The sequence below is a fragment of the Tyto alba genome, unplaced genomic scaffold, assembly GCF_018691265.1.
Source record: "Tyto alba isolate M040663 unplaced genomic scaffold, T.alba_DEE_v4.0 Super-Scaffold_7, whole genome shotgun sequence".
NCBI classification, from domain to species: Eukaryota; Metazoa; Chordata; class Aves; order Strigiformes; family Tytonidae; genus Tyto; species Tyto alba.
This window is the reverse complement of record NW_024881328.1, coordinates 17,997,543-18,020,764: the sequence shown is the minus strand read 5'-3', so window position 1 is coordinate 18,020,764 and position 23,222 is coordinate 17,997,543. Positions and strand designations below refer to the sequence as shown.

At 63.0% G+C, this 23,222-nt stretch overlaps 1 protein-coding gene across 11 annotated transcripts in view; it reads left to right on the top strand.

The window, feature by feature from the left end:
• TNS1 (tensin 1) overlaps window positions 1–23,222 on the top strand; it is a 69,982-nt gene that overhangs the window by 10,459 nt on the left and 36,301 nt on the right. For 8 of the 11 annotated variants that reach the window (XM_042783849.1, XM_042783857.1, XM_042783848.1 and 5 more), the window contains exons 4-16: window positions 12,756–12,794; window positions 14,971–15,012; window positions 17,800–17,849; window positions 18,180–18,351; window positions 18,691–18,741; window positions 19,264–19,386; window positions 19,710–19,774; window positions 19,896–19,979; window positions 20,081–20,193; window positions 20,863–20,923; window positions 22,146–22,221; window positions 22,363–22,492; window positions 22,869–22,934. In XM_042783849.1, coding sequence (XP_042639783.1) covers window positions 12,756–12,794; window positions 14,971–15,012; window positions 17,800–17,849; window positions 18,180–18,351; window positions 18,691–18,741; window positions 19,264–19,386; window positions 19,710–19,774; window positions 19,896–19,979; window positions 20,081–20,193; window positions 20,863–20,923; window positions 22,146–22,221; window positions 22,363–22,492; window positions 22,869–22,934 — 1,072 coding nt within the window. Of the gene's footprint in view, window positions 1–4,410; window positions 4,876–12,755; window positions 12,795–14,970; window positions 15,013–17,799; window positions 17,850–18,179; window positions 18,352–18,690; window positions 18,742–19,263; window positions 19,387–19,709; window positions 19,775–19,895; window positions 19,980–20,080; window positions 20,194–20,862; window positions 20,924–22,145; window positions 22,222–22,362; window positions 22,493–22,868; window positions 22,935–23,222 lie in introns of those variants that run through there. The other 3 variants (XM_042783855.1, XM_042783856.1, XM_042783851.1) reach the window with 3 other exon arrangements.

Genomic DNA, 23,222 nt, shown 5'->3' with positions numbered 1-23,222 from the left:
GAGGTGGGGGACACGACATGGAGTACAGTGCTTTCCGTGGCAGTGATCAGGCACAGGTGAGCCCATGTGTTGGCATATGCCAGCTGTGGCACAGCCAGGATCTGGTGGTGACACTGCCCTCCTGTCCGGGATGGAGGGATGAGCCCAAGGTTGCTCTGGGTAATGGGGCTGTGCAGGAATGTCTCAAATCATGGAGCAAGGGAGCTGCTGCGGGTGTCCCCATCCCCTGGGATGTGCTTGCTCTGACTGGGTCTGGATTTTGCCATGATGCTGCTTGGAGAGGCTGAGAAAAGATCGAGACAATGCTTCTTCCCATGGTGGGAGCCAGCCCGGTGATGGCTGGTTTGGCTGTGGGACGGGGAGAGCTGCGGTGTTTGGCTGCCGAATCGGCTGGCGATCGCTGCCGGGTGGTTCTGGGAAGTGGCGTCTGTGCCAGCCCCGGGGCCTGGCGGGGCTCCAGCCTGCCCCACTCGCCCCGTGACACACCGGGGCCCACGGGTCCTGGAGGAGTGGGGGGTACCAGGCTGTGCCAAGAGGGGAAACTGAGGCACGACACATAGCGTGGGGCCGAGGCATCTGGGAGGGGCTGCCTTGTCCCCTAGTGTCCCCCCCTCAGGGAGCTGCCAGTGGGCACTGGAGCCGTGCCGGGCTGCTGGGCCATGTGTGCGAGTATGTGTTTGCCTGTGTGTGTACGCACGTGTGTGTGCATATAGGTGCCTGAACACAAGTGTGTTTGCACGATCATGCGTGTGCACGTGTGTGCATGATCAGGTAGGCTCGCAGATGCCTGCACGTGCGTGCGAGCCTGCAAGGGAATGCACGTGGTGCAAGAACATCCCTCCGTGTGCACAGACGTGCCCGCACACGGCGGGTGGTCACACGCGTGTGCTCCCAGCTCAGTGCCATCCATCCCCGCTGGCCTCGCGCCAGGCCTGGCTTGTTTTTCGAGTGCTCCCCTGCGATGGGACTCTGGGGGGGGGGGTGGGGGGGGGGGTATGTTTGTCCATTATTAAACCGGGAGCTGGAGCGGGGCCAGGGCCAGGCAGTGAGGCGCGTCCTGGCCGGAGCAGTCGTTCCCAGTGCCTGCGGTGCCAACGGGGTCCTTGGTGGTGGTGGGGATGCAGTGGGACCTGTGCTGTGGTGGCGAAGGGGATGTGTGTCTCCTGCCCTCAGCTGTTCCCGGGGAACCCCCCTACTTGTAAAGCATGTCAGAGCCGGGAGGGGAAACTGAGGCAGGGAGTGGTTGGACGCTTCTGCGCAGGGTTGACTCACGGTGATGGGCACCCTGCACTCCGTGGTTGGGGGGCCCGGGCAGTGTTGGGGGGGGCACGGCCAGGTGGTGCATCGCGGGTTCCCCGTGGCTGTGCCAGGAACGGAGGCTGCAGGCAGGGGACAGCCGTGTCCCAGCTGCTGTAGGTTCGTGGTAGGGGACATGTGGCTGTTCTGTCCTCACTCCCTGGGCCACTCTGCCCCGCGGCCTCCTCCCCGGGCAGCGGAGGGGATGACGTGCCAGTCACGCGGGGAGCTGCCTTTCCCGTCCCTGTCCTCGATGCCCCGTTAAAAGCCACCCCCTCCAGTGCTTCGGGACAGCTAATTAGCAACACCCCTGGTCTCCACAACAGAGCGGGTGGCAGGGGGGAGGAATGCCGCAGGAATGTGTCCTTGGCCCTGGCATGGGCCCAGCCGGGGTGGCAGGATGGGGGTCTGCCGGGGGTCAGCCCTGCCCCAGTGCTGTGCCAGGACGTGTTTGTGCAGCGGGTCCTGGAGGGGGTTCTGTTTTTTTTTTTTTTTTTTTTTTTTTTTTTTCCTCCCTCTTTCCTTTTTCCCCTTCTTTACGTCACTGCCCAAATATTCAGCCTCTCTCAGCTCCAGGGGGGGGTCGGCTCGGCTGCTTGGAGGAGCTGGGGCCCTTCTCTGCACCCTCCGGGTGCTGCTGCGTTCAGGGAGGGGGGGCAAGGGAGCGGCGATGCTGAGACTGACCACGCTCGCTGCACTGGTGAGCGCTGGCCCAGGGCTGGCCTGGGAGGTGTCAGCTGAGGCAGTGGGGACCACCAGCCTCCCTCCTTGGGGGCTCCTAGGGCTGGATCCAGCCCCCCGGGGCCGAGTGGTGGTGGAAAGCAGGATCTGGGCTGGGTGGAGGCTCCTGCAGAGGGTCTCTGCCTTGTTTCCAACCCATTTTCTCCCTTCCCGGACCACTTTGAATTCTCCATGGTCACCTCTCCTGAGATCTTCCCCGAGAAGGGTGCTGGGTCCTTAGGGACCCCCAGCACCCTCCAAGGAGTGGCACCGGCCTCAAATCAGCAAAAAAGTCTGGCTCAAGAGGGGCTCTGTAGACCCTGCATTGGGGCTTCTCCTCCCGTGTGCTTTCATCTCCAGAGATGACCCCCTGTTTGGGTCATCCCCAGGCCCTCCTTCTTCCACTGACATCTGGGGTTGTGATGGTTAAGGGTGCTTGTTTTGGGCCATGGAGCAGCTGATTCAGGTGGGGGGTAGTTTCTCCAGGGTTGCTGTGGGTACCCCATGGGGCGCAGAGGCTGCTGGAGCCACTTGGCTGACCACAGGACCCACTCCCGCCAGCACATTGACCTGATGGCTCTGGGAGGTACTTTGGTTACTGGAGTTCAGGAATGTTGTCAGGACTTTTCTGGCTGTGTCCTGTGAAGGGGACACGTCATGTCCCCAGGGGACAGCTCCCTTCACCTCCCTGGGGATGGGGATGGGCTGTCAGTGCCCTTTACTCACCCACTCATTTCCACCCCGCTCAGCTGCTGATATTTTCCCATCTGGCCCCGGATCTTCTGCTGATGGTGTTTCCCAGGGTCCAGGAGTCATCCTGCGGCCACCTCCCGAGGAGCTGGGGCTGGAGGAGTCCGTGCAGGGGTCTGTGCTGGAGCCCAACTGGGGTCCGTGCCTGGATCCCCTGGTGCAGGATGTTAATCGCCCCTCCATCCCAGTTGCAGCACTCCTCTCTTTTTGGGATGCCTGTTTTTTGGGGGCTGTGGTGCTGGGGGGGGCTTGTTTAGGGCTGCCAATGGATCCTGGTGTGTGTGGGGGGGAGGGTTGTGCCCAGAGTGATGGCTGTTGGAGTCCAGCCCTGTGCAGCAGGAGGGCAGCAGGGCTGGTGCTTGCTCTGGAGGGGGGTGAGGAGGTGCCCCCCGGGGATGTTTGGGCTCTGGCTCTTTGTCCTTGGCAGTGGGAAGGGTCCACAGGTGCCTCTTAGTGCTCCCATCCCATGGCACCTTCTGGCTGATGGGGAAACTGAGGCACAAGAGGGGCTGGGCAGAATCTGCTGGAGTGGGATTGCACTCACAGGGATGATGCATCTTATGGGAGTCTTAGAGGAGAGCAGAGGGAGAGCCCCCTCACCACCAACCCGTCCCTGGTGACTTTTGGGGGGATGGTGAGGCAGGAGGTGTCCCCAGGGTCCTGCCCTGCGCCAGCAGAGCCAGCTCCAGCCTTTTGGCTGAGCCCATGGCGCAAGGACGGAAACGCAAACAGGAACGGGGAGGCGTTGGGTGAGAAAATGTCAACAGCTCTGGGCCGCGTGCCTGGCTCGCCAGCTCCCTGGCCAGCTTGCCACTCTGCGGGCCACCACTGGGCGGGCTCCCCGCTGCCTGGCACTGCTGGGGGCTTCCCCCCTTTGCTCCCAGGTCTCCTGGCACTGAGCACTTGCTTGTGCAGCAGGGCTGGGGCTGGGCTGCTCCAGGAGTGGCTGGGGAGAGCCGGGCTCCATCCATCACCACACAGAGCCCCTGAGGAGGAGGAGGTGGGGAGATGGGAAGAAGGCGAGGGGGGATGCTGGGCGCACCCTGGGTTTGGGGTAGGCGAGCGGTGACTGCTGTGGCTACACGTGCCAAGGGACAGCTGGGGCTTTTCAAGAATTTTGGCTTTTTAATTGGGGGGTGGGCTGGTAAATCTTCACATCCCCCCAACACCGGGGGTGCAGGACACCCAAGGACCATTAATCGGGCACCTTGTCCTGTGTGTGGCATGGGGGGACCAAGTTGTGCCAGGGGGTGCCAGGCAGATAAAGGCCCCAAGAAGGGCCCCACACCCCTGTCCCTGCCAGCCCCCCCCCCCCCCCGCCAAGGGCATGGGGACACCAGTGGCGTCACGCGGGGCGATAAGGCCCCGACCCCCCTGTGCCCCACCACCCGCCGGGGCCCCTTGGCACAGGGTGCGAGGTGCTTTGCAAGGGGAGGCAGTGGAGGTGTGGGGGGTTATATTTTTTTGGGGGGGGGAAGGGGGGGTGTCTGCCCTCTTGCCGGCACCCCTCGCCCAGGGCCAGCTGCCTGAGCTGGGCTCCCGGTTGCCTTTAAGGGCGTTTTTGGGGGAGGCGAGGGGAGCGGAGCGGGGCTGGACTTGGAGCGCGCCGTGCAGCTGGGGAGAGAGGGAAGAGGAGAAGAAAGACGGAGAAGGAGCGAGAGGAGGGAGGGGAGCGGTGGAAAAAGCCGCCCGGGACCCCCTTCCTCCCAAGGGCTGGGGCCGGCGCCCCCAGGCTCCCCAGCCCCTGGCCGTCCTGGGGGTGCGGAGGGGAGCAGGGGGCCGGCGGGACCCCCCTGCGCCCCTCCATCTCCGGGGTCCCGCTTGCGGGGAGCGAAACCCTTCGGTCTCTCCCCCTCCTTCCCTCCCCTCCCCTCCTCCCTCCCTCCTTCCTTCCTTCCTTCTCCAGGCTTGGCCCGGGGAGGGAGGGGGGCTCTGCCTGCAGTCTGCCTTCACGCCTGCCCGCCCGGGCGACGCCGGGCTCCCGCCTGCCCCCCCGGCCGCCCCCCGGCCGCCCCCCGCGCCCCCCGGGCCAGGTGAGGCTGCGCTGCCGTCCCTTTTGGATGTAGGGAGGCGAGACCCCGGATGGATTTCGGGAGCGTCATGAACCAGGTACGGGCGAGCGGCGAAGGCACGGGGGTCCCCAACCCCCCACCCCCCCGGAGGGGGGGTTGTGTGTGCTGCAGGGGGTGGCACCTCTTCAGGGGGCGGGGGCCACGCGTGACATCCGAACTGAGATGGGGTGGTGGGTGGTTGGGGGTTGCTGCCCCCCCCCCCCGTCTTGGGGGGTCCCCAGCTGTCGGTCCCCGGGGGGGGGGGGGGTGGGGTGCGGGGTGGGCTTGGAGGCGGGCAATGCAGTGCTCGCAAGGAGGAGGATTTGGGGAGGGGGTGAGGGTCGGTTTGCTGCCGGCTGGGAGTTGTGAGCGTCTCGGGGGGGCCGTGCCCCTCTCCCTACCTCGCTAGGGCAGTGACCCGCAGGGTGCCCCGGAGGGGGGGCACACAGGCGCTGGGGTCTTCGTCCCCTCCGAAGTGCGTAGAGACCTGTCCCTAGGGAGCGAGGGCTGCGCGGGAAAGCGGGGTCCACCCCCGGCACCCCGCTCCCACCCCGCGGCCTGGGGGGGGGGGGGGGGGGGGGGGGGGGCGAGGAGGGCGATGCCGGGCGGCTGCCTGTCACCCCGGAGTGGGAGACACGGGAGGGGCAGCCCCTGAACCGGGACACCCTGGCAGCCCACGGGTTAACCCCCCCTCCCCGGTCCCGCAGCGGGACCGTCAATGGTTAAGCCCCGGGTTAATGAGTGGCGAGGAGCTCGGCAGCCCCGGTGGGTGCCAGCCCCCCCCCCCCCCACGCCCCCCCCGTCCCGAACAGGGACCCCCAGCCCCTCGGCGCCGCCGGGCCCGCAGAGGGTTAAATCCGGCAGGGCAGGGCAGCTCCCGGCGCAGATGTTTTTGGGCTGTGCTCCTGGGAGAGGAAACGGCCGAGCGAGGCATCAGCTCTCTTGGTTTTAAGGGGAAAACAAGAAAAAAAAAAAAAAAAAAAAAAAAAAGAACTGAACCGTTCCCGGGGTGCCTGATCCTGCTCGGCGTCGGGGCCAGCCCCTGGTGCGGGAGCGGGGACCCCGGTGTGGGTGCTGGGGGGCAGCTATCAGGGACAGGGGGGTGACAGTGACTGCGCCCCCCCCCCCCCCCCCCCGGGTTCTCATGGAGGGTGCTGGGGTGGCGTCTGCTGCGTGATGAATTTGGGGGGTGCCGGAGGGCACCCAAGGTGACACGCCGTGTCCCTACAGGGTGGTGGCACTGGGAGGGCTCCATGTGTCCTGCCTGGAGTCTGAAGCAATCCCTGGGGCTGACACCCTTGGGGGGTAGTCGGTTGGGAGAAAACGAGCCCCCAGCCTGCGCCCTCCCCGACGAAGCCTCTCTGTTAGTGACCCCGCTGGGCCCTGGCAGGGCACTGTGCCTTGGGGCTGTGCCTTTCTGTGCCCCCCTTTTTTGAGATCCCGAGCTAAGAGGTCCATTTGCACCCTGACTTACTTGGAGCGGGCTGCCAGAGCAAAGCCCTGGGCCACCTCGTCCTTGCTTTGCCATGGTCCCATGCCTGGCTTCCTGCAGCCCATCCCCAGGGCATCCCGTCACCGTGCCGGCAGCCCCCAGTCTGCACTGGAGCTGCCCCGCTCGGTGTTGGGGCACAGCCCCTGGGCTGGGGGATGGGGAGCGGCTCGGTCTCTGCTTCCCTCTCCTGTTCCCACACTCCCCCTGACACGATAGATGGGGGAACACCAGTTTTGGGGGTGCTGCTCAGTGGTTCAGTTTCAGCGCAGCATATTCAGCTCTGTCCTGTGGGGTAGGAACACGGCCCTGATCCCAACCTCCATCTGCCCGGGGCTTTTCCCCATGAGGGGAACCCCAGGCCTTGGCGTTGGGGGTTGTAGACCCCCTGCGGCAGCCAGGGCTTATTTTGGCACCCTGACCACCCTTCAAGGTGGGTCCCAGCCCCATGGGCACAGGCAGGCGGCCCTAATGCCATGGGGTGGCCCAAAGCCTGCAGGGGGGGTCTAGGGATGGGGCTCTCCTGGTGCCCCACAAGCACAGCAGAGGGGATCTGTGGGGCAGGGTCCCACTGGGGGGCACAGCCAGCCTCCCTAGGGGCCCGTGTGCTGGCCAATCCCGTGGGAGTACCCCTGCTCAGAATCCATTTGTTGATCGTGTGAGGATCCATACGCGGGCCAATCCCGTGCTGGAATCACTGCTCTGACCAATCCTGTGTGCGAATCAGTGCTCTGACCAATCCCATGTCAGAATCCATGTATCGACCAATCCCGTGTGAGAATCTATGCCCTGACTAATCCCGTCTGAGAATCCAGTCGCTGGTCGATCCTGTGCGAGAATCCAGTCGCTGGCCAATCCCAGGTGAGAATCCAGTCACTGCCCAATCCCACATAAGAATCCACGCACCGACCAATCCGGTGTAAGAATCTCTGCATGGACCAATCCTGGTGAAGCCCCTGTAGTTGTGTCCCAGCCAATCCCTGGTGCGGGAGCTGCTCCCTGGCCAATCCTGGTGGCCGATTTGGGGCCAGGGGGGTTGATGAGGGGCTGGGGGATCCCCATATCCTTTGTTGGGGCAGGTGGGGTGCAGAGGGGCAGTGCCTCCATGCTCTCCCTTGGGGCAGGCTGGTTATGGGGCCCCCATGGGACTGGGCTGTAGGGGTGTCCCTGCAGGGGGGGTGGCAGCACCCATGGGTGGGTGCTACAGCAGGGCATGGCTGGGGCCGTGGGGCTAGTGCCAGGCAGGTGCTGGTCCGTGGGGCCGCATCCAGACTTGCTGCCTGCAGATGTTGCCTTTTTAGGCACTGGGACACAGCCCATCCCTGCTTGTGGCCAGCCCCGTGCCCAGCCAGTGCCCACTGGCAGAGTGGGGCCAGCCCCTGGCCTGGGCATGCGGAGGCACCTCTTTTCCCCTCCTGACACCCCAAAAATACCCTTTTTCCCCCAAACATGCCCAGGGACGCAACCTTTTCCCGCTTCCCCTAGTCAGCACTTGGCAATCCTGGGGCTGATTGCTCAAACCGCCCCGGAGCTGGGACCTGCCCTTATTTGGGTTGAAATCAGGGCTATTTTGGTGCTGCTGCCTCCATCACAACCCCTCAGAGCTTCCCTGTGCGTTTCCTTCCCTGTCCCGTTCCATCTCCCCATGTTGGGGCTGCTGGCCTGGCCAACCGTGGGCTGCTGGGGGCCGTCACCCTCCTGGCCATGCTGTGGGTCCCGGGGTGTGTCGGGGTGCCAGTGGTAGCACCCCCGTGGCTACTGCAGGGTGGAGTGGCTGGTGTCCCCCGTGGTATCTCAGCCCTGATCTACAGGGCTGAGCGCACTGGGTGACCTCTGTCCTGGCTCTGTCACCGCCTTCCTGGCGGGGATGAGCTGCGGGGCGGCTCCCTGGGAACATACCCGGGGGGGGGGAGTGGAGAGAGAGGGGATGGGGTCCATCCCAGCGTGGGGAACACCCCCGGGGCATGGTGGCAGCTCTTTGCTGTGCAGTACCCTCCCCGCGTACCAACAGCATCTCTTGGGCAGTGCAGGGGCAGGGCAGCCTGGTAGCTTCTGACCTGGCATGGGTGCTGCCAGGCATCCCAGCACAGAGGGGGATGGCACGGTGACAGTCCCTGACCCAGCTGTGGGGTGGGCCAGAGATGCTTGGAGGAAAGCCTGGGAGCGGCGAGACCTCCGTGCCCCGGCGTCAGCACAGCCTGACTCACCCTCAGCCGCTGGCCAAGCTGCTCCTCGGCCCTTTGGCACAGCCGCTGGTTATCCCACCCGAGGGGAGAACCCCCAAAACCAGCAGAGCCCCTGAGTGCTGGTGGGTGGAGAAAGGGGCTGCGTGGTGCTGCTGGGACCCCCATGCTGGGGGGCCGGGGCTCCACATGGCTGCCCTCTGCCTCGCACACCAGGGCTGTGCTGGGCAGGGTGGAGCTGGGGTGAGGGGGGAGCGGGTGCGGATGGAAACATGCTGTCCTCCTGCCGGGGACTTGTTGCATAAACAGGAGATTTGCCAGAGCTGCAAGAAATGTGAGGGCAGGAGCAGGCAGCACGTGGTGCGGGCAGGGGGGAGCTGACCCTTGTGCAGGGCAGGGGGGGTGGCTGGAAGGAAACCCTCTGAGTCCAGAGCCTGTAGTCCCTTATGGTTGGCAGGGGGAAAGGATGGTGAGGCTGGTCCCGCCAGGAAGAGGGGAACAAGGGTGCTGGAGAGGGGACTACCAACGTCCCCAACTTGGTGGCCCCAGCTTGTCCCCTTAAAATGCCTTTTTTGCTGTGGGGTGCCAGAGCAGGGCTCCCACTCTGCCCCACACTTCAGCTAAGAGCAGGTTCATCAGGGCTTGGTGGCTGTGGCAGCTCTGGAGGGGCTGGCATGCAGGGGAAGGGCTCTGGGGCCAGCTGGGGGGTTGGCATGGCCTGTGGCTGTCCCTGGGACCCCCCCTTGCCTGGGGCAGGATCTTAGGGTAAGCAGAGAACCGTGGGGTGCGTGGGGAGCTGCTGCATAGCCCATCTGGGCTGTGGGTGGCACAAAGCTTAGGTGACTTCACGAGGAAGGAAGATGTCCCCTGTGGGGTGACATGGGACCCCATGAGGTTCCCTGTGGGGTGACGTGGGCTGAGCTGGCGTCGGTGCCACCCCAGCATTGTCCCATGGGATGCCAGTCTGGTCACTGACTCACCATCCTCTTTGGCAACCGCGTTTCCAGCCCACAAGGTGGTTTGGGCAGGGGACCCCCTTCCTGGGAGCTGGAGGGAGTAGGGTGCCTCGCTCCCCTCCACATCCCTTCTGGGTAGGGGGGCCCGGAGGGCTGTGCCTGCCTGATGTTGGCTTGCTGTGTGGGGGTGTCCAGGATGCCAGGCGGGTCCCTTTTGACAGCACATCTGTGGCTCTGACCGCACCAGCCGGGCTGGCTCGCCGGCACCTCGGTGCCTGGCTGTGGGAAGTGGCTCCGGCGTGCCGGGCTCTGTGCGAGGGCTGGGGTGGCTGCTGCCGGCATCGCAAGGGTCAGCACTGGCCCGGATATCGGCCGGCTCGGGAATGTTTATCGGAGCTCCTGGGGAAGGGAAAAACAAAAACCACCACCCAAAGGAAGGGATATGCGTCAGAGATGGGCCTGCATTGCCCACCGGCAGCCGGGCGGGCCGTGCTGTGGGCTGCGGGCCAGTGCTTGCCTGGCTTCAGCAGCCCTGCTGGGTGGGACCCCTGTGCTCCCCCAGCCCGCCCCGTGTCTGGTGCTGCACTGATCCAGCCTGCTCCCAAATTGCGGGGTCCCTCTGTGGAGGTTTGTCTCCCCCCGGGCCCCACTGGCATCCCGCAGGCTGGGGCTACAACCCCTGGGGATGCTGCAGCTGGAGCGGGACCTGGCGATGCCGCTGGGCACCTCCGTGGCTGCAGGGATTGTGTTGCTGAGGGAGGAGGAGGAGGGAAATGAAGGATTTGGGAGAGAGATGTGAGGAGTCGTTGCAGCATGGAGAAGGCTCCGGGGTGTGTCATCACTGGGTACGTGGTGGATGTCCTCATCCCTCCAGACTCGCTCAGTGCTTGTGAACCGGGGCTGAAATCCCGGTGGGAATTTGGGGTGCAGAGGCCGGTCCCTGAGCTGCAGCTGGTGGGATTTGGTGGAGGAGGGCTCCCACGGGGTGCTCTGACCTGGGGCGGTGTGGCCAGGGGCTGCCAGGAGTTTGCTGTCCAGGTGTTTACTTCTGGGCTTGGACATCTCAAGGGTATTGAGTTCTCTAAGTATGGTGACAGCTGGCTGTGAGCGAGCGAGCGAGCCCATCACTGCCCTCCAGGGGAAGGCTGCAGGGTGTGCCCAACCCTTTACCAGGCATCAGAGAGTCTCCACCACTCATGGCCACGGGGCCTTGTTTGCTGGGAAACTGATTTTGCTGCTTGGGAAATCCTGGGTCTCAAGGCAGCGGCTCGTGGGATGGGGCTGCTGGGAGGGATGGGGCTGCGACCTGGGGGGCCGGGTGGGCGGGTGGGGGGCTGTGGGGGGCTGGTGGGGTGGGCGGCAGCCCTGCTGCGCCTCGTTCCTCGCATTCCTGGGCAGGGCTGCTGGGTGGCGGGGTCGCGGCGGCGGGGGCCGGGCGGCAGGAATGCAAACACCGGTGGGGGGGAGAAGAAAGGCTGCTGTGTCTGCCGTGGCGAGGCGAAGCCCGGACCAGGGGTGTGCAGGTCCCCCCGCCTTCCCCACCCCTCCTTGCACTGGGGGACGTGGGGGTGCCCGTGGACGGAGGAGGCAGCGGTGCTGGGGATTGCCGTGGTCCTGTGTGGGGTGATGTTCTCACCGGTTCCGTGAGGCGGGAGGGATGCTCCTGCACTCCTGGGTCAGGAGCTCGGCTTCCCTAGGAAGGGGTCTGTTGCTTGGGGCAGGGTCGTCTCTCTTCTTGAACCTGGGGCATGTTTGATCCAAACGTGAGAGACGGATGGAAGCTGAAAACAGTGCTGTGTTCCTGCAGTCCTTGGAAAACTGCCTTTCTGGGATAAGAGGGTGCCATACAGCTCAGGTTGGTGTCTCCTGTGGATGGGAGGAGTGGTGTTGGATGAGCACAAGCCCGTATTAGACATCAGAGAATCCGCTAGGGCAGGGAAACACAACCACGGGCACCCCAGTTTTCTCCCTTCTCCAGCCGAAGGAGAATTTGTAGCCTGCAAACCTGGTGCTGGTGGCAGAGAAAGGGGTGGGCATCGGCCCTACCTGGCTGTGGGACCAGCCTGTCCCATGGTGGGGGAGCTGTACATCTCCCCCCCCATCACCAGCCTCGGGAGCTGGGGCTGGCTGGGGGCTGGGGGCCCTGGGTTGAGCATCCCCAGGGGAAGAGCGTGGTGGTGTGCGGGGCACGGTGTGGAGTACGGCACGGCCCTTGCCGGCCCCGTCCGCGGCAGCTCGCTGCCGGAGAACATTCCAGGGAGGCTGGCGCAGGGCCAGCGCCGCGGGGCAGGGAAAGGGGCCTTTTATGGAAGCGTTTCTGCATTAGAATAAAATCATAATAATAATGCGCAGGGGAAGGGAGTGGGAGGAGGAGGAGGAACCCCTGAAGAAAACAGGGAGGCGGGATGGGAATAGGCAGGCTGCCGGAGATGGGGCATTGGGATCTGGCCATTGCCCTGCGGAGACTGGGATGGGGTGGGATCCGGGTGCTCCGAGTGGGGTGCCTGGGGCAAATCCTGCTTTTTATGGCCTGGGACAGGGGGGGCTGAGTGGGGTGCGGGGGGTCCCCGTGCTGCCATGCTGGGGTGCTGGCTCCTGAGTGGTGTTTGGCATGTTGGCTTGAACCTGGGACAGGGCAGGGGATGGCTGGTTGGGGGTCACTGCTCCTGGGGACACATGGGGGGGTTTGGGAGGGACAAAGTGCCCCGAGCCTCACCCCGCCACTACTGCTGGCATCTCCAGACCAACGTGGGGCTGGAGCCTCTGTTCCTGCTGCCCCAGCACCAACAAACAAGGTGCTGCCTCTCCCACCCTGGCGTGCTGCTGCTTCCCGGTGGACTGGGGTGCACGCAAAACCCAAGGTTAATTGTCAGTAATTGCCGCTGGTAATTAAGGTAACAATAGCTGGGCTGTTCAGCTGGCAGCTGTAGGAGCGCTCACGAGGCCGGGCTGGGGTTTGTTCCAGGAGCTGCTCTTGGCATCAGGCAGCTGCTCCGCGCCGTGCCGTGCCCCGCCGTGCCCACCCGGGGCTGGGGCTGCCCGCGCTCCCTGGCCGAGGACGAATGGCACAGCCGCCGTGGCCCTGAGCTTGCCTTCGTTACCAGGGAGCCCAGCCTTGACCTTGGGACCCCGCCGGCACTCCTGCCTGGGGTGGCAGGGCCGTGGGCCATGGGTGCCCATCACCCCCTTGGGTGGGCGCTGGGTTTGCTCGAGGTGGGGGGATGGATGATGCAGCCTGGCCCCTTTCCGTGCCCCATGCTGGGCTGGGGGCTGCAGGGACTAATCCCGGCCCTCTTCTGCTTCCTTGCAGGCTGTGACCCCCTGCTCCCCTGCTGTCAACTATGAGCTGGTAAGTGAGCCCCCACCATGAGCCGTGGGTGGCAGGCAGGGCTCTGGGGATGCTGGGTGGCACCGGACACACTGTTCTGCACTGGGCGTGGGACTTTCTTTGCTTGGGGGCTTCAGGTTGTGAGTTCCCCACCCCCAAAACCACGGGGGTCCTGTGCTGAGGGTGACGGCACACCTCCATTTTGGTGCTATGCCCTCCAGCATTGGAGCAATATCTACAGCGTGTTCCACGTCTGAGCGGCATGAGTTGGGGCAGCCCAGACATCACGGGACTCCTGGAGCTGGAGCTTTTGGGGAAGAGGGGCTTGCAGGGTTGATGGGAAGGACAGACAAATGGGACGTGACCAGCCTGAGCTCTGGGGTCCCCCTCCCTGGCCAGAGCCGGGACTGTTTCTTACATGCCCGGAGATGGCTCTAGCAGATGTGCCTTTGGCTCAGGGCGCCCAAGGCCGTGTGTTTGCAGCACTTGTTATTGTCACCCCCTTCTTTTGTCCCTCCTGGGGACCTTTAATTAGCAGCTGGGGTCAGGGCGATGCACAGCCCTTCCCACCCTGTCCTCTCTGGACACCAGGAAAACATCTGGGCGCCCCATCTCCGTTCACCCTGTCCTGGGGAGGATGGGTGCGGGGGGCACTGGGTGGGCGGCTGTGCTCCTTGCCACGCTGCTCCGGGCCACGGCAGGGCTCTGGGGATGGCTGGGCACCGGGATGGCTCCAGGAACAGGACGATGCTTTGGGAAGCGTGGCACGGCAGTGCCCACCAAGCAGTCTCTTGCCGGCAGAGCAGCCCCCCCTGCCCTGTCCCCAGCCCCGCCGTGCCCATGGTGTCAGGCAGAGCGGGCACGTGGTGGCAGGGAGGTTGGCATTGCCCAGGACTGGTGCGGCTGCCCTTCCTTCTTGCTCCGGACGTGTGCCAAGGCTTGCTGGGGCAGGCGCCGGGGAGAGGAGGCCCTGGCAGGGTTTCAGCTGCAGGCTCGGCAGCCCGGCACTGCCGGGGTGGCCGTGCCCCACGCAGGGCCCTGGGATGGGCAACCTGTAGCCAGGCAGGGGTCTCACCCAAAATTTTGGGTTTCGGGGGTGGCCCCCTGCGAGCTCATGAGGGCAGCACATGAGCCCAAGCGAGTGATGGGATGGGGTGGCAGCAGAGCGCGTTGCCTGCCCCGGGGCCCCACGGTGGTTATCTGCCCCGGGTTTAATCTCTGCCTGCACCCCCCCACCCCTACCAGCCTCTTCAGGCACTTATCACCAGCAAAAACATGTTCACTTCAAGCTGGGACCGTTACTGCGGCTTCAGGAGGAAATCGAAAGAGGTTTGCCCTGTCCTGTGGCTGGAAATGGCCTTGCTGCCAGGACCGGAGCAGCCTGGTCTCGAGGGTCCCCTCTGTCCCCCTGGTCCCAAGACCCCCATAAGCCACCCAACAGGGTCCCTTTGCTGCGCCACCCCCAGGCACCCCAACCAGCCGTTCCCAAGCAGACCTATCTGTTGCCCACTCCCTATATTCGGGGTCTGAACGCTCTCCCCTACCCTGGGAATTTAATTCCTGTCCCCAGCCCCATTTCAAAGCTCTCTATGGACTCCAGTGGCATGTCACCAGATTTGCCCCTTTTTTAAGCATCTTGGATCCCCGCTCTGCTCCCACTGGGGTCCTTCGCCAGCCCCGTGGGGCCGGGTTTATCTTGGGGAGCTGGGCCGGCTGGTGGCTGGCAGCCAGGCTGGGTGCGGGGCCATGCTGGGCTCACCCTGTTGTTTACCTCCTGGCTCTGGGGTCTGACCATGGAGGGAGGATCCGGCTGGGATCCCGGAGGTGTGGGGGGCACCGGGTGCCTGCCGTGGGGTGGGCGCAGGGTTCAGCTGGGTGCTCTCCATCCGTGACAGCAATCTAGTGTGGGGGGCAGCTGCCAGGAGGCAGGACGGCAGTGCCCTTGGTACCTGGGCATCCCCCCGGCTCCACGCTTGGGTTTCGAGGGATTCCCGACCTTTAGGAAGAGCGGACATGTTGTCGGGCAGGGAAGGAAACGGGACCACGGCACATTTCCTAGGAAGGGCCAGAAATAGCCAGGGGGAACTTTTGACCCCAGCCCCTGCTCTGTGTGTGTGTGTGTCTCTCAATCTCTCTGTCCTTCTCTCTTGCTTGCCTTTTTCTCACCCTCTCCTTCCTCCTGCCTGCCTGCCTGCAGCCATCCCCGGGGGAAAGCATCACGAATCAGGTAGACGCCCTGGTAAGTGCTACCAGTTGTGGAGGCTGCTCTCTGCCTCCCGATCTCCTGGGGGGTGAGTTGTGCCTGTCCCATTGCTGCAAGCAACCCCCGCAGCCAAAATCCCTCAGCCTGGCATGCCCCCGTGGTCCCTCAACATCCCTGTGACCCCCCAGCCTGCCCTCCCTGCCAGCCGAGGTGTTGGTGGCCGTGCCAAAGGCTAAGCGAGGTGCCCGGGCTCAGTGGCAGAGGCGATGGCAGAACCCAGCAGAGGAGGGGGCCGGGGCTTTTGCTGCAAAGCCGGCTTTCCTGTCTCGGAGCCGGGGATATGTTATTTAATCTGTGGACATGAAATTGCTAAGACAGTGTAGACAAACGCACTGCCAAAGTCAACGTGGACGGCTTCCCCCCGCCTGCAGCCAGCTCGCCGGCCTCCCTGCGTGCTGGGGCTGGGACCCAAGGGATGAAGGCAGAGTGGTTCCCATGAGGAAGAGGGCCTTCCTCACCTGGGAATCGGCTTTGCCCCATCCCTTTGGTTGTCCAGGACACGTTTCCAATCCCTCCCCGAACCGGAGAAAGAGCATCCGCAGCTAGAAAAGTCCAGGAGGAGAGTCAGGAGCACCCTTTGCTGGCTTTGTGCTCTTTTGGAGAAGTCTCCTGGTGTTTCTGCAGCCTTTCTCGTGCCTTGCTTCACCCTTTCCAAGCAGAAGGGACCTGCAGGTTTTGGATGCTGCTTAGAGCCTGGGGTTATGCCGAGCCAGTCTGGGGCTGGGAGGTGGATGCTCGATGGGGCTGGCAGGGGGGACTTCAACCCAATGTGGCTGAGACTAGCCTAGCCTGTGCTAGGCTGGACTGGGACATACTGGAAGGGGTGTCTCCGCTCCAGAGGGGACCTTTGCAGGGTTTCCTAGCCCGCCGACAGGCAGGAGTGTTTAATAACACGAGTGCCTGCTCCTATCAGCTGATCGTGGGCTGACTCTTCCTTGTGCAGGGGCTGGCGGCGGAGACGGCGGCACGGCTGTGGTTAGATTGGGGGGGGAGTGGGGCAGAGCTGGGGGGCTCCTGCCGGGGTGGGGAACGCTGGAGAGCCCTGGCCACAGGCACCCGCTCCCCCGGGCTGGGAGGGTGCTGGGAGCAGAGCCATCATGCCATGGAAATGGATTAGCAAGGGTCTTGCCACTGTCAAGGTATGGAGAGGGGCTCTGGTGTCCCTGCCTCACTTACCCTTCTGTGCCTCAGTTTCCCCATGCGGGAGAGCGGGGCGAGTCCCGGTTGCTTCATGTCAGCTCCTTTGTGGGGAAGGCTGTGGTTTGGGAGGCTGCTGCGGCTGGGTGTGGTGACAGGGGCTGATGGGGCTTCCCTGGCTGGCGGGTGTGGGTGGGGGACCCCAGACGTCTCCCACTATGAAGGTTTGGGGCAGAGCAGAGCCTGCAGTGGGGATCCCATCCCAGTCACCTCTGGCTGACACTGGGATGAGCCCATGCTCAGGTTCAAGCTTGCTCCACACACCCTGGCTCTGCTCAGGAAAGGTTTCTCCTCTCTTTTTGCTGCATTTTAACTCCTCCTTTGCCCCCAGTGATGCTGGGGGGTTTCAGGGGTGAGCAGGAAATTTGGGACACCCTGGGGACAGCCTGGGTGGGGATTGTCACTGCTCCCCACACACCCCAAGGCACCTGGATGGGGCTGCTGCCTTCTGGAGCAGCTTTGACTGGGAGAGGAGACGTTTATCCACAGGTCCCGCGGGCTACCGAGCCTGGCTCTGCTCCACTGGGCAGCCTGACCTTGAAAGGGGGACGCATGGCCAATGGAGGGTGATGCCAGATGCCCACGGGAACAGCCCTGGGACTGTGCTGGGTGGGAGATGGTGGGCGAAGGGTGGCGGGGACATCTCTTCCACCTCGTCCTGTCACCTCTAGTGTGCTGGTTGCAGGATCTCACAGCCCCAAGGAGGGTGGCAGCAGGTCCTGCAGCTCCGGAGACAAAAGGGGCATCCTGGAATCCGGCTGCAGGGCATATCTCTTGTTTCTGGATCCTTCCAGGGGCTCAGGACGTGCTGCCTGCGCGAGATGAGTCTTTAAATGACTCCTGCTTATTAGCTGGAGATACTAAAACTAATGAGGTGTGAGTGTGTTTTTCCTCAGTGGTTTTTTTTGGAAACCCTGCTTTGTTTTTCGGCTGAGGTCACGAAGTCACCAAGCAAACCGGCTGCAAATGAAATTCTTGAGGCCGGAGAACATGCATAAATAGAAGTTTCCTGCTCTGAGAGCTCAAACATTTCCTCCCGGCGTTTGGCTCTGCAGAGCAGGGGCCAAAGCAAACTGTTGTGCCTGGCTGGCTGCTCGCCGCTGCTCGGACAGCGAACCTGCCCCTGCTCCGGGCAGGGCCAGAGCTGCTCTGTCCTGCCAGGTGTGTGCCCAGAGCCTGGCTGAGACTGGATGGATTTGTGACATACCTGAGACTGTCTGTCCACCCACAGCATCCTCCTGAAGGTCCTCGGGGTCCCTGTGCCAAGGCACCGGTCTTGCAGTGCTTGTGGTGGCTGGTCTCAGCTGTGCTGGGGTTGCAAGAGCTGGGTTTTGCTCGTGACCGTGGTGGGGGGACAATGGTGCCATCAAGGTGTTTGGTGCCACCACGATGCTTAGAGGGTGGGATTTGGAGACAGCGATATTTTGGGCGTGTTATGGTGCTCAGTGCAGTGTGGTGGGGGGTGGGATGCTCTGGCAGCACTATCACACCTGGCTCTAGCAGAACCCCTGTGCTGGCTGCAGGCTGGATTAGGCAGTAACTTGATTTTCCTCTCTGGTTCTTTAGGATGCCACAAAATCCCCCAGGAGCGGGCAGTCACGCCACAAAACATCCAGGTAGATGCCTCAGTTTCCCCTTCTGGTGACCACCTCTGCCCTGCCTCAACTTCCTTCCCTGCCAACACTTTGCTTCTCCAGATGTGCTACAGCTGGAAGATGCTCCCCATGGAGAAGACATGGGGGTTATGACTCACCAACCCCATCTTGGGGTCCCCAAGACACCCCAACGGGGCTGGGAGCGGGGGAAAGCCTGCAGGCAGCCCTGCCACTGCGTCCCAACATGTCCCGGCCCATCTCGCTGAACCCCAGGAGCCATGCAGGGTGGGGAAGGGTCACTTCGTCCCCTCCCCATGCCGTGTCCTGACAGTGGTCCCCTTCCTCACCCAGGAGCATGAGCCTGACTGCAGCCATGGAGAGCAGCTGTGAGTTGGACCTGGTGTACATCACGGAGCGGATCATCGCCGTCTCCTACCTCAGTGCAGCCGAGGAGCAGAGCTTCTGCAGCAACCTCCGCGAGGTGGCCCACATGCTGAAGTCCAAGCATGGGGACAACTACGTGGTGAGGGACACGGCTGGGTCCCTTCCAGGCTGGGGAAGGGGCTGGGGTGCTGCAGGGGATGGGTGCTGCATTCTTGCCTCTAGCTGAGCTTCACTTTGGTGAGGGGGCTCTTTGCACCAAGATGGATGGATTTTTTCCTTCCTGGAAGCTTTCCAGTCCCTTTTGGACCCTCTGGGAGATTTTGGCCACTGTGTTGCCCCGTAGCAAGGCATTACTCAAGTGGATGTGTTTGGGGAAGCTTCTCAAGGGGGCATTTGAGAAGACTTTGAAGTGAGGAAGAGGTGGGGGTGGCAGCAAGGGAAGAAGATGTCCCCTCACTGTTTTTCCTCTTCTCTGAAGCTTTTCAACCTCTCTGAGCGGAGACATGACATCAGCAAGCTTCACCCCAAGGTGGGTCACAGCCGTGGGGAACAGAGAGGCTTGGGGCAGGGCTGTCTGTGGGACCAGCTCCCCTCTGCAAGCTGTTTTGAGGAGGAGCAACCACCCTTTCTATCCTGCCTGGCTGGTGGAGGAGCAGGGGAGGGAAAGCACTGGGACTTCCCAATGACTTTGTGGGATCTCAGCTTAACCCCCGCCCCGCACTGTCTGTACTCCAAACCTGGCTGTTGGGGCCTCTTGGAGACCTCCCTAAGGCATCGTCCCCATCCCCGTGAAGGTGGGGGAACCCTGGGCAGCTGAGCCGAGTGACCCAGAGAGGGGCTGAGATTTGGGACTCTGACGGCCCCACCCAGGGCAGGGGTCTGGGCAGTGGGGTGCAGGGTTGGTGGCGAGACTGGGAGGGGCACGACAGGGCAAGGCGGGGGTGCCCCCCTGGGTACGTGCCCTGGGCTTTGCACACTGACAAGCTGGGGACTGCGGAGAGGGCAGAGCCCGGCGTGGTTGTGACCCCTGGATATCCCCTCCACCACCCAGGTGCTGGACTTTGGGTGGCCCGACCTGCACACCCCGGCCCTGGAGAAAATCTGCAGCATTTGCAAAGCCATGGACACGTGGCTCAACGCGGCAGCACACAACGTGGTGGTGCTGCACAACAAGGTGGGCTGGACCCTGTCCCCGGGGTCACACAGTGATGGGGGTCGGGGGGGGGGTGTGGTTTGGGGTGCTGCAGGGATGGGGCTCGGCAGCCTCAGAGGCTGAGGGGTGCAGGGAATGCGGTGGCTTGTGGCTTAGGGGTCTGGAGGTGCTGGCATACGCGTGCACCGGTGTGTGTCTATAAGGGTTGGGGTGCGCAAGTGGGTTGATGCACGTGTGTAGGGACCGGGGTGTGTGTGTGTGTGTGCCCACGTGTGGGGTGGCCGTGCCTGGGTGCTCGCAGGCACCACCGCCCCTGTGACACCCCTTCTGCTGTGTGCCCACAGGGGAACCGCGGCCGGCTGGGGGTGGTGGTGGCTGCCTACATGCACTACAGCAACATCTCAGCCAGGTGAGAGGGACACGCAGTCCTGGGGTGGCCCCGGAACCCACCGCTGACTTCCATCCCAGCAGTGCCGGGGTGCTGATGCCAATAATTTCCTTCAACCTCATCTACCCTTTTGTCCCTGCAGCGCCAACCAAGCTCTGGACAGGTTTGCCATGAAGCGCTTCTATGAGGACAAAGTAGTGCCAGTGGGACAGCCATCCCAGAAGAGGTGGGTCCTGGCATGTGTTTTGCCCATGTGGCCAGGGTAGTTGGGCCGAGGCGGGTGCTCCGCTGTGGGTCCTGCCCCTGAGCTGCCTGTCCCCCCTCTAGGTACATCCATTACTTCAGCGGGCTCCTGTCTGGCAGCATCAAGATGAACAACAAGCCCCTCTTCCTCCACCACGTCATCATGCACGGCATCCCCAACTTCGAGTCGAAAGGCGGTAGGTGCCCCCCACGTCTCCTCACAGCCCAGCCCCCATGCACACACCACTGCCCCACGCTGCCTGGTTGGCTTTGCTGTCCCTGGGGGATATTTTCCACGATTTCCTCAGCGATTTGAATTTTCTTTTCCTTCTTAAGTCCTGTTCCCTCTCTGTGACTGTTCAGTGTAGGAGGGTGCTACCCTTTTCCTGCAAAGGTGCCTTTTGGGGGTACCCAGCCTGTGCAGGGCTCCTGGGGCTGGGCACTAACCCGAGCTGCAGGGTGACAAGGCTTTTCTGATGGCTTTTTGGAGGATGGCACCAGACTGGGGTTGGGGTTTGGGATGTAGCACCATGCCTAGCGCTGGTACGCAGAACCGGTCCCTCTCTCAGAGACCATCATCCCCATCATCCTACCTCCATCCCCAGTCCAGTGCTTGCCCCAGGTCCTACAGGACCCAAATTGGGCTATAGGGGCTTCCCCGCTTTCTCACCCCCTCTGGAGCATCCCTTTCTGCCTATCCCAGATGTTGCCCATGGCCGGTGTGGGCTGGCCGGCGTGGGGAGCGGCTGTTTGCCTTGGCTCCCTCCCTGTTTGGATTTCTCCCCCGTGACTAATCCCTGACCCAGCCCCTCCGCCCTGCCGGCTAACAGCAGCGTGCCTTCTCTCCCCGCCTTGATGTCTTCCAGGTTGTCGGCCCTTCCTGAAAATCTACCAGGCCATGCAGCCCGTCTACACCTCCGGGATCTAGTAACTATCTCCTCGCCGTGGGGCTTCTCTTTTCCCCAGTGCAGGGGGCTTGGCAAGCTGGGGGAGGTGGAGAGAGAGGGTCATGGCCAAGTTCCCAGCAGTCTGGTGCCCTGTGCTTAGTCGATTTGGGGTCCAGGGAACTGAAAAAAAGGGGCTTCCTTTTGATTGGAGATGGTAACTGGCTACACTGGGCCATACTGGGTCCTTCTGCTGGGAGGTCTGTAGTGACTCTGCGTATCAGCAGAGGGAGCCCGGGGCTGTGCAGAGCCTGGGGCTGGGTGTCCCTGGAGGGAGCAGGACATCTCCCTGGGAAATGGAGGTGTTTCTCCTCTCCCTGACTCAAAAACTGCTCCTTCTGCTCAGATTAGTCCTAAAAGCCCTCTTTCTTTCCCCCAAAACAGAGTTTCCCCGTGTTTTAATCTCTCCATGATTTACCCCGACATCATTTTCCAGTGCTGCCTCTGGGAGCAGGCGCTGGTGAAGGCAAAGCAGGAACCAATTTCTCCAGCTGCCCAGATGTTTTGCTGGGGCCACATCCCGGCCTGGGACCCCTGACTCCTGGCCCCCCTGGAGGGAGAAGAGCCCCTCGCCTCGGGGGTATTCCCATCTTGCCCCCCTGAACTATGATCTCTCTTACCCACAGCTGGGCGTCCCCGTTAGCTGAGATTTACTGCCATCCCAGCCTTGCCTTTCAGCTTTTAATAGACTGTTTATGGGATGCCAGTAATAAACTCCAGGTTTATCTTGCCTGTGAAATCCAACTCCCTTCTTCCCTCATCCCCCGCTGCCGACGCCACCGCCCGGAGCCAGCCCCTCGGCGCCCCGGGGAGGGAAGGGATTCCGGCAGGGAAACTGAGGCAGAGAGGAGAGCCTTCCCTGAGAGCTCTCCCTCCATGTCCCATGCCCTGCTCAACCCGTGGGAGCCAGGCGGGTGGCTGATAGCCCAGCCCCAGCACTTGGACTCTGGTCAAACCCTCCCACCCAGGATTTTTAGCACCCTCATTGAGCTGTGCCTCTGTTTCCCTTTCATGTCCTCTCCCTGGGAATGGGTGCCCCTTGAGGTGGGGGGATGGGACCTTCCTCTGTCACCGAGAGGGTCAGCTCTGTGCTTTGCACCTTTTCTGGCTGGGTTTGGGTGAAAGAGGCAGGTTGAGGTGGTGCTGGAAGCTCTGGGGGGGGCTCCGCACTGCAGCTCACATCCCCCCACCGTCCCTCTCTGCAGCAATGTGCAGGGAGACAGCCAGACGGGCATCTGCATCACCATCGAGCCTGGCTTGCTCCTCAAGGGCGATATCTTGGTAAGGAGCCTCAACTCACCCCCCAGTGTGGGGACCAGCGGGGGGGACGGGTGGTCCTTGTGCCTCGGGACCCCCGGGATCCCCCCTGCCCAGCCCCAGCGGCTCGTTCTGATCTCCTGTTGTCCCCACTCCCCTCTGCAGCTGAAGTGTTACCACAAGAAGTTTCGCAGCCCGACCCGTGACGTGATTTTCCGCGTGCAGTTCCACACGTGCGCTGTGCACGACCTTGATGTTGTCTTTGGCAAGGAGGACCTGGATGAGGCCTTCAGAGGTAACCACCCCGGCACGTCCCCACTTCAGACTGCCTCCTCCTCCTCCCCCCTGTGACGCTGCTCCCAATGCAGGGACATCTGGGCACCCACCCCAAATCCACCCTTGATGAAGCAGGGCACCCCTGCTCCATCCGCAGGGTGTGGTGCCGCTCGGGGACTGGTGGCACTGTCATCACCTTCATTGCCAAAACCAGTACTGATGTGGAGGAGCTGCCCTGGGGTTGTTTTGAGGGTGAGATGCGCTCCCCTGTGCTGGGATATCCCCTACCAGATCCTGGCCTTGAGCTGGCCTGCGGGTGTGTTCGGGGTGGCTGTCTGGGTGCTGTTGGAGGGATGGCTGGAGATGGTCCTTTTGCTCTGCTCTCTCCCTACCAGATGACCGCTTCCCCGAGTACGGGAAGGTGGAGTTTGTGTTCTCCTATGGCCCCGAGAAGATACAAGGTATGGCTGGCTCACTGCCGCAGGGATTTGGAGCTGCACGCTGGCTCCTTTCCTGCTTCCCAGCTCTAACCCCTGCTGCCTCCCTTGTGACCTCCCCCTGCCCCGTTTGCAGTTCCTTTGTCACCAGGGTGGGATGAGGGGTACAGGCAGTGTTGCTGACCTCGGAGCACCCATGGATGCCCTATCACCCCCAGTCTGTTCTGCAGGGCTTGCTGGTCCAGGAGAGAGAGATGACGTGTTTGGGAATGAAGGACCCCTTGCCCAAAAAGTCCAGACCTAGGCACACTC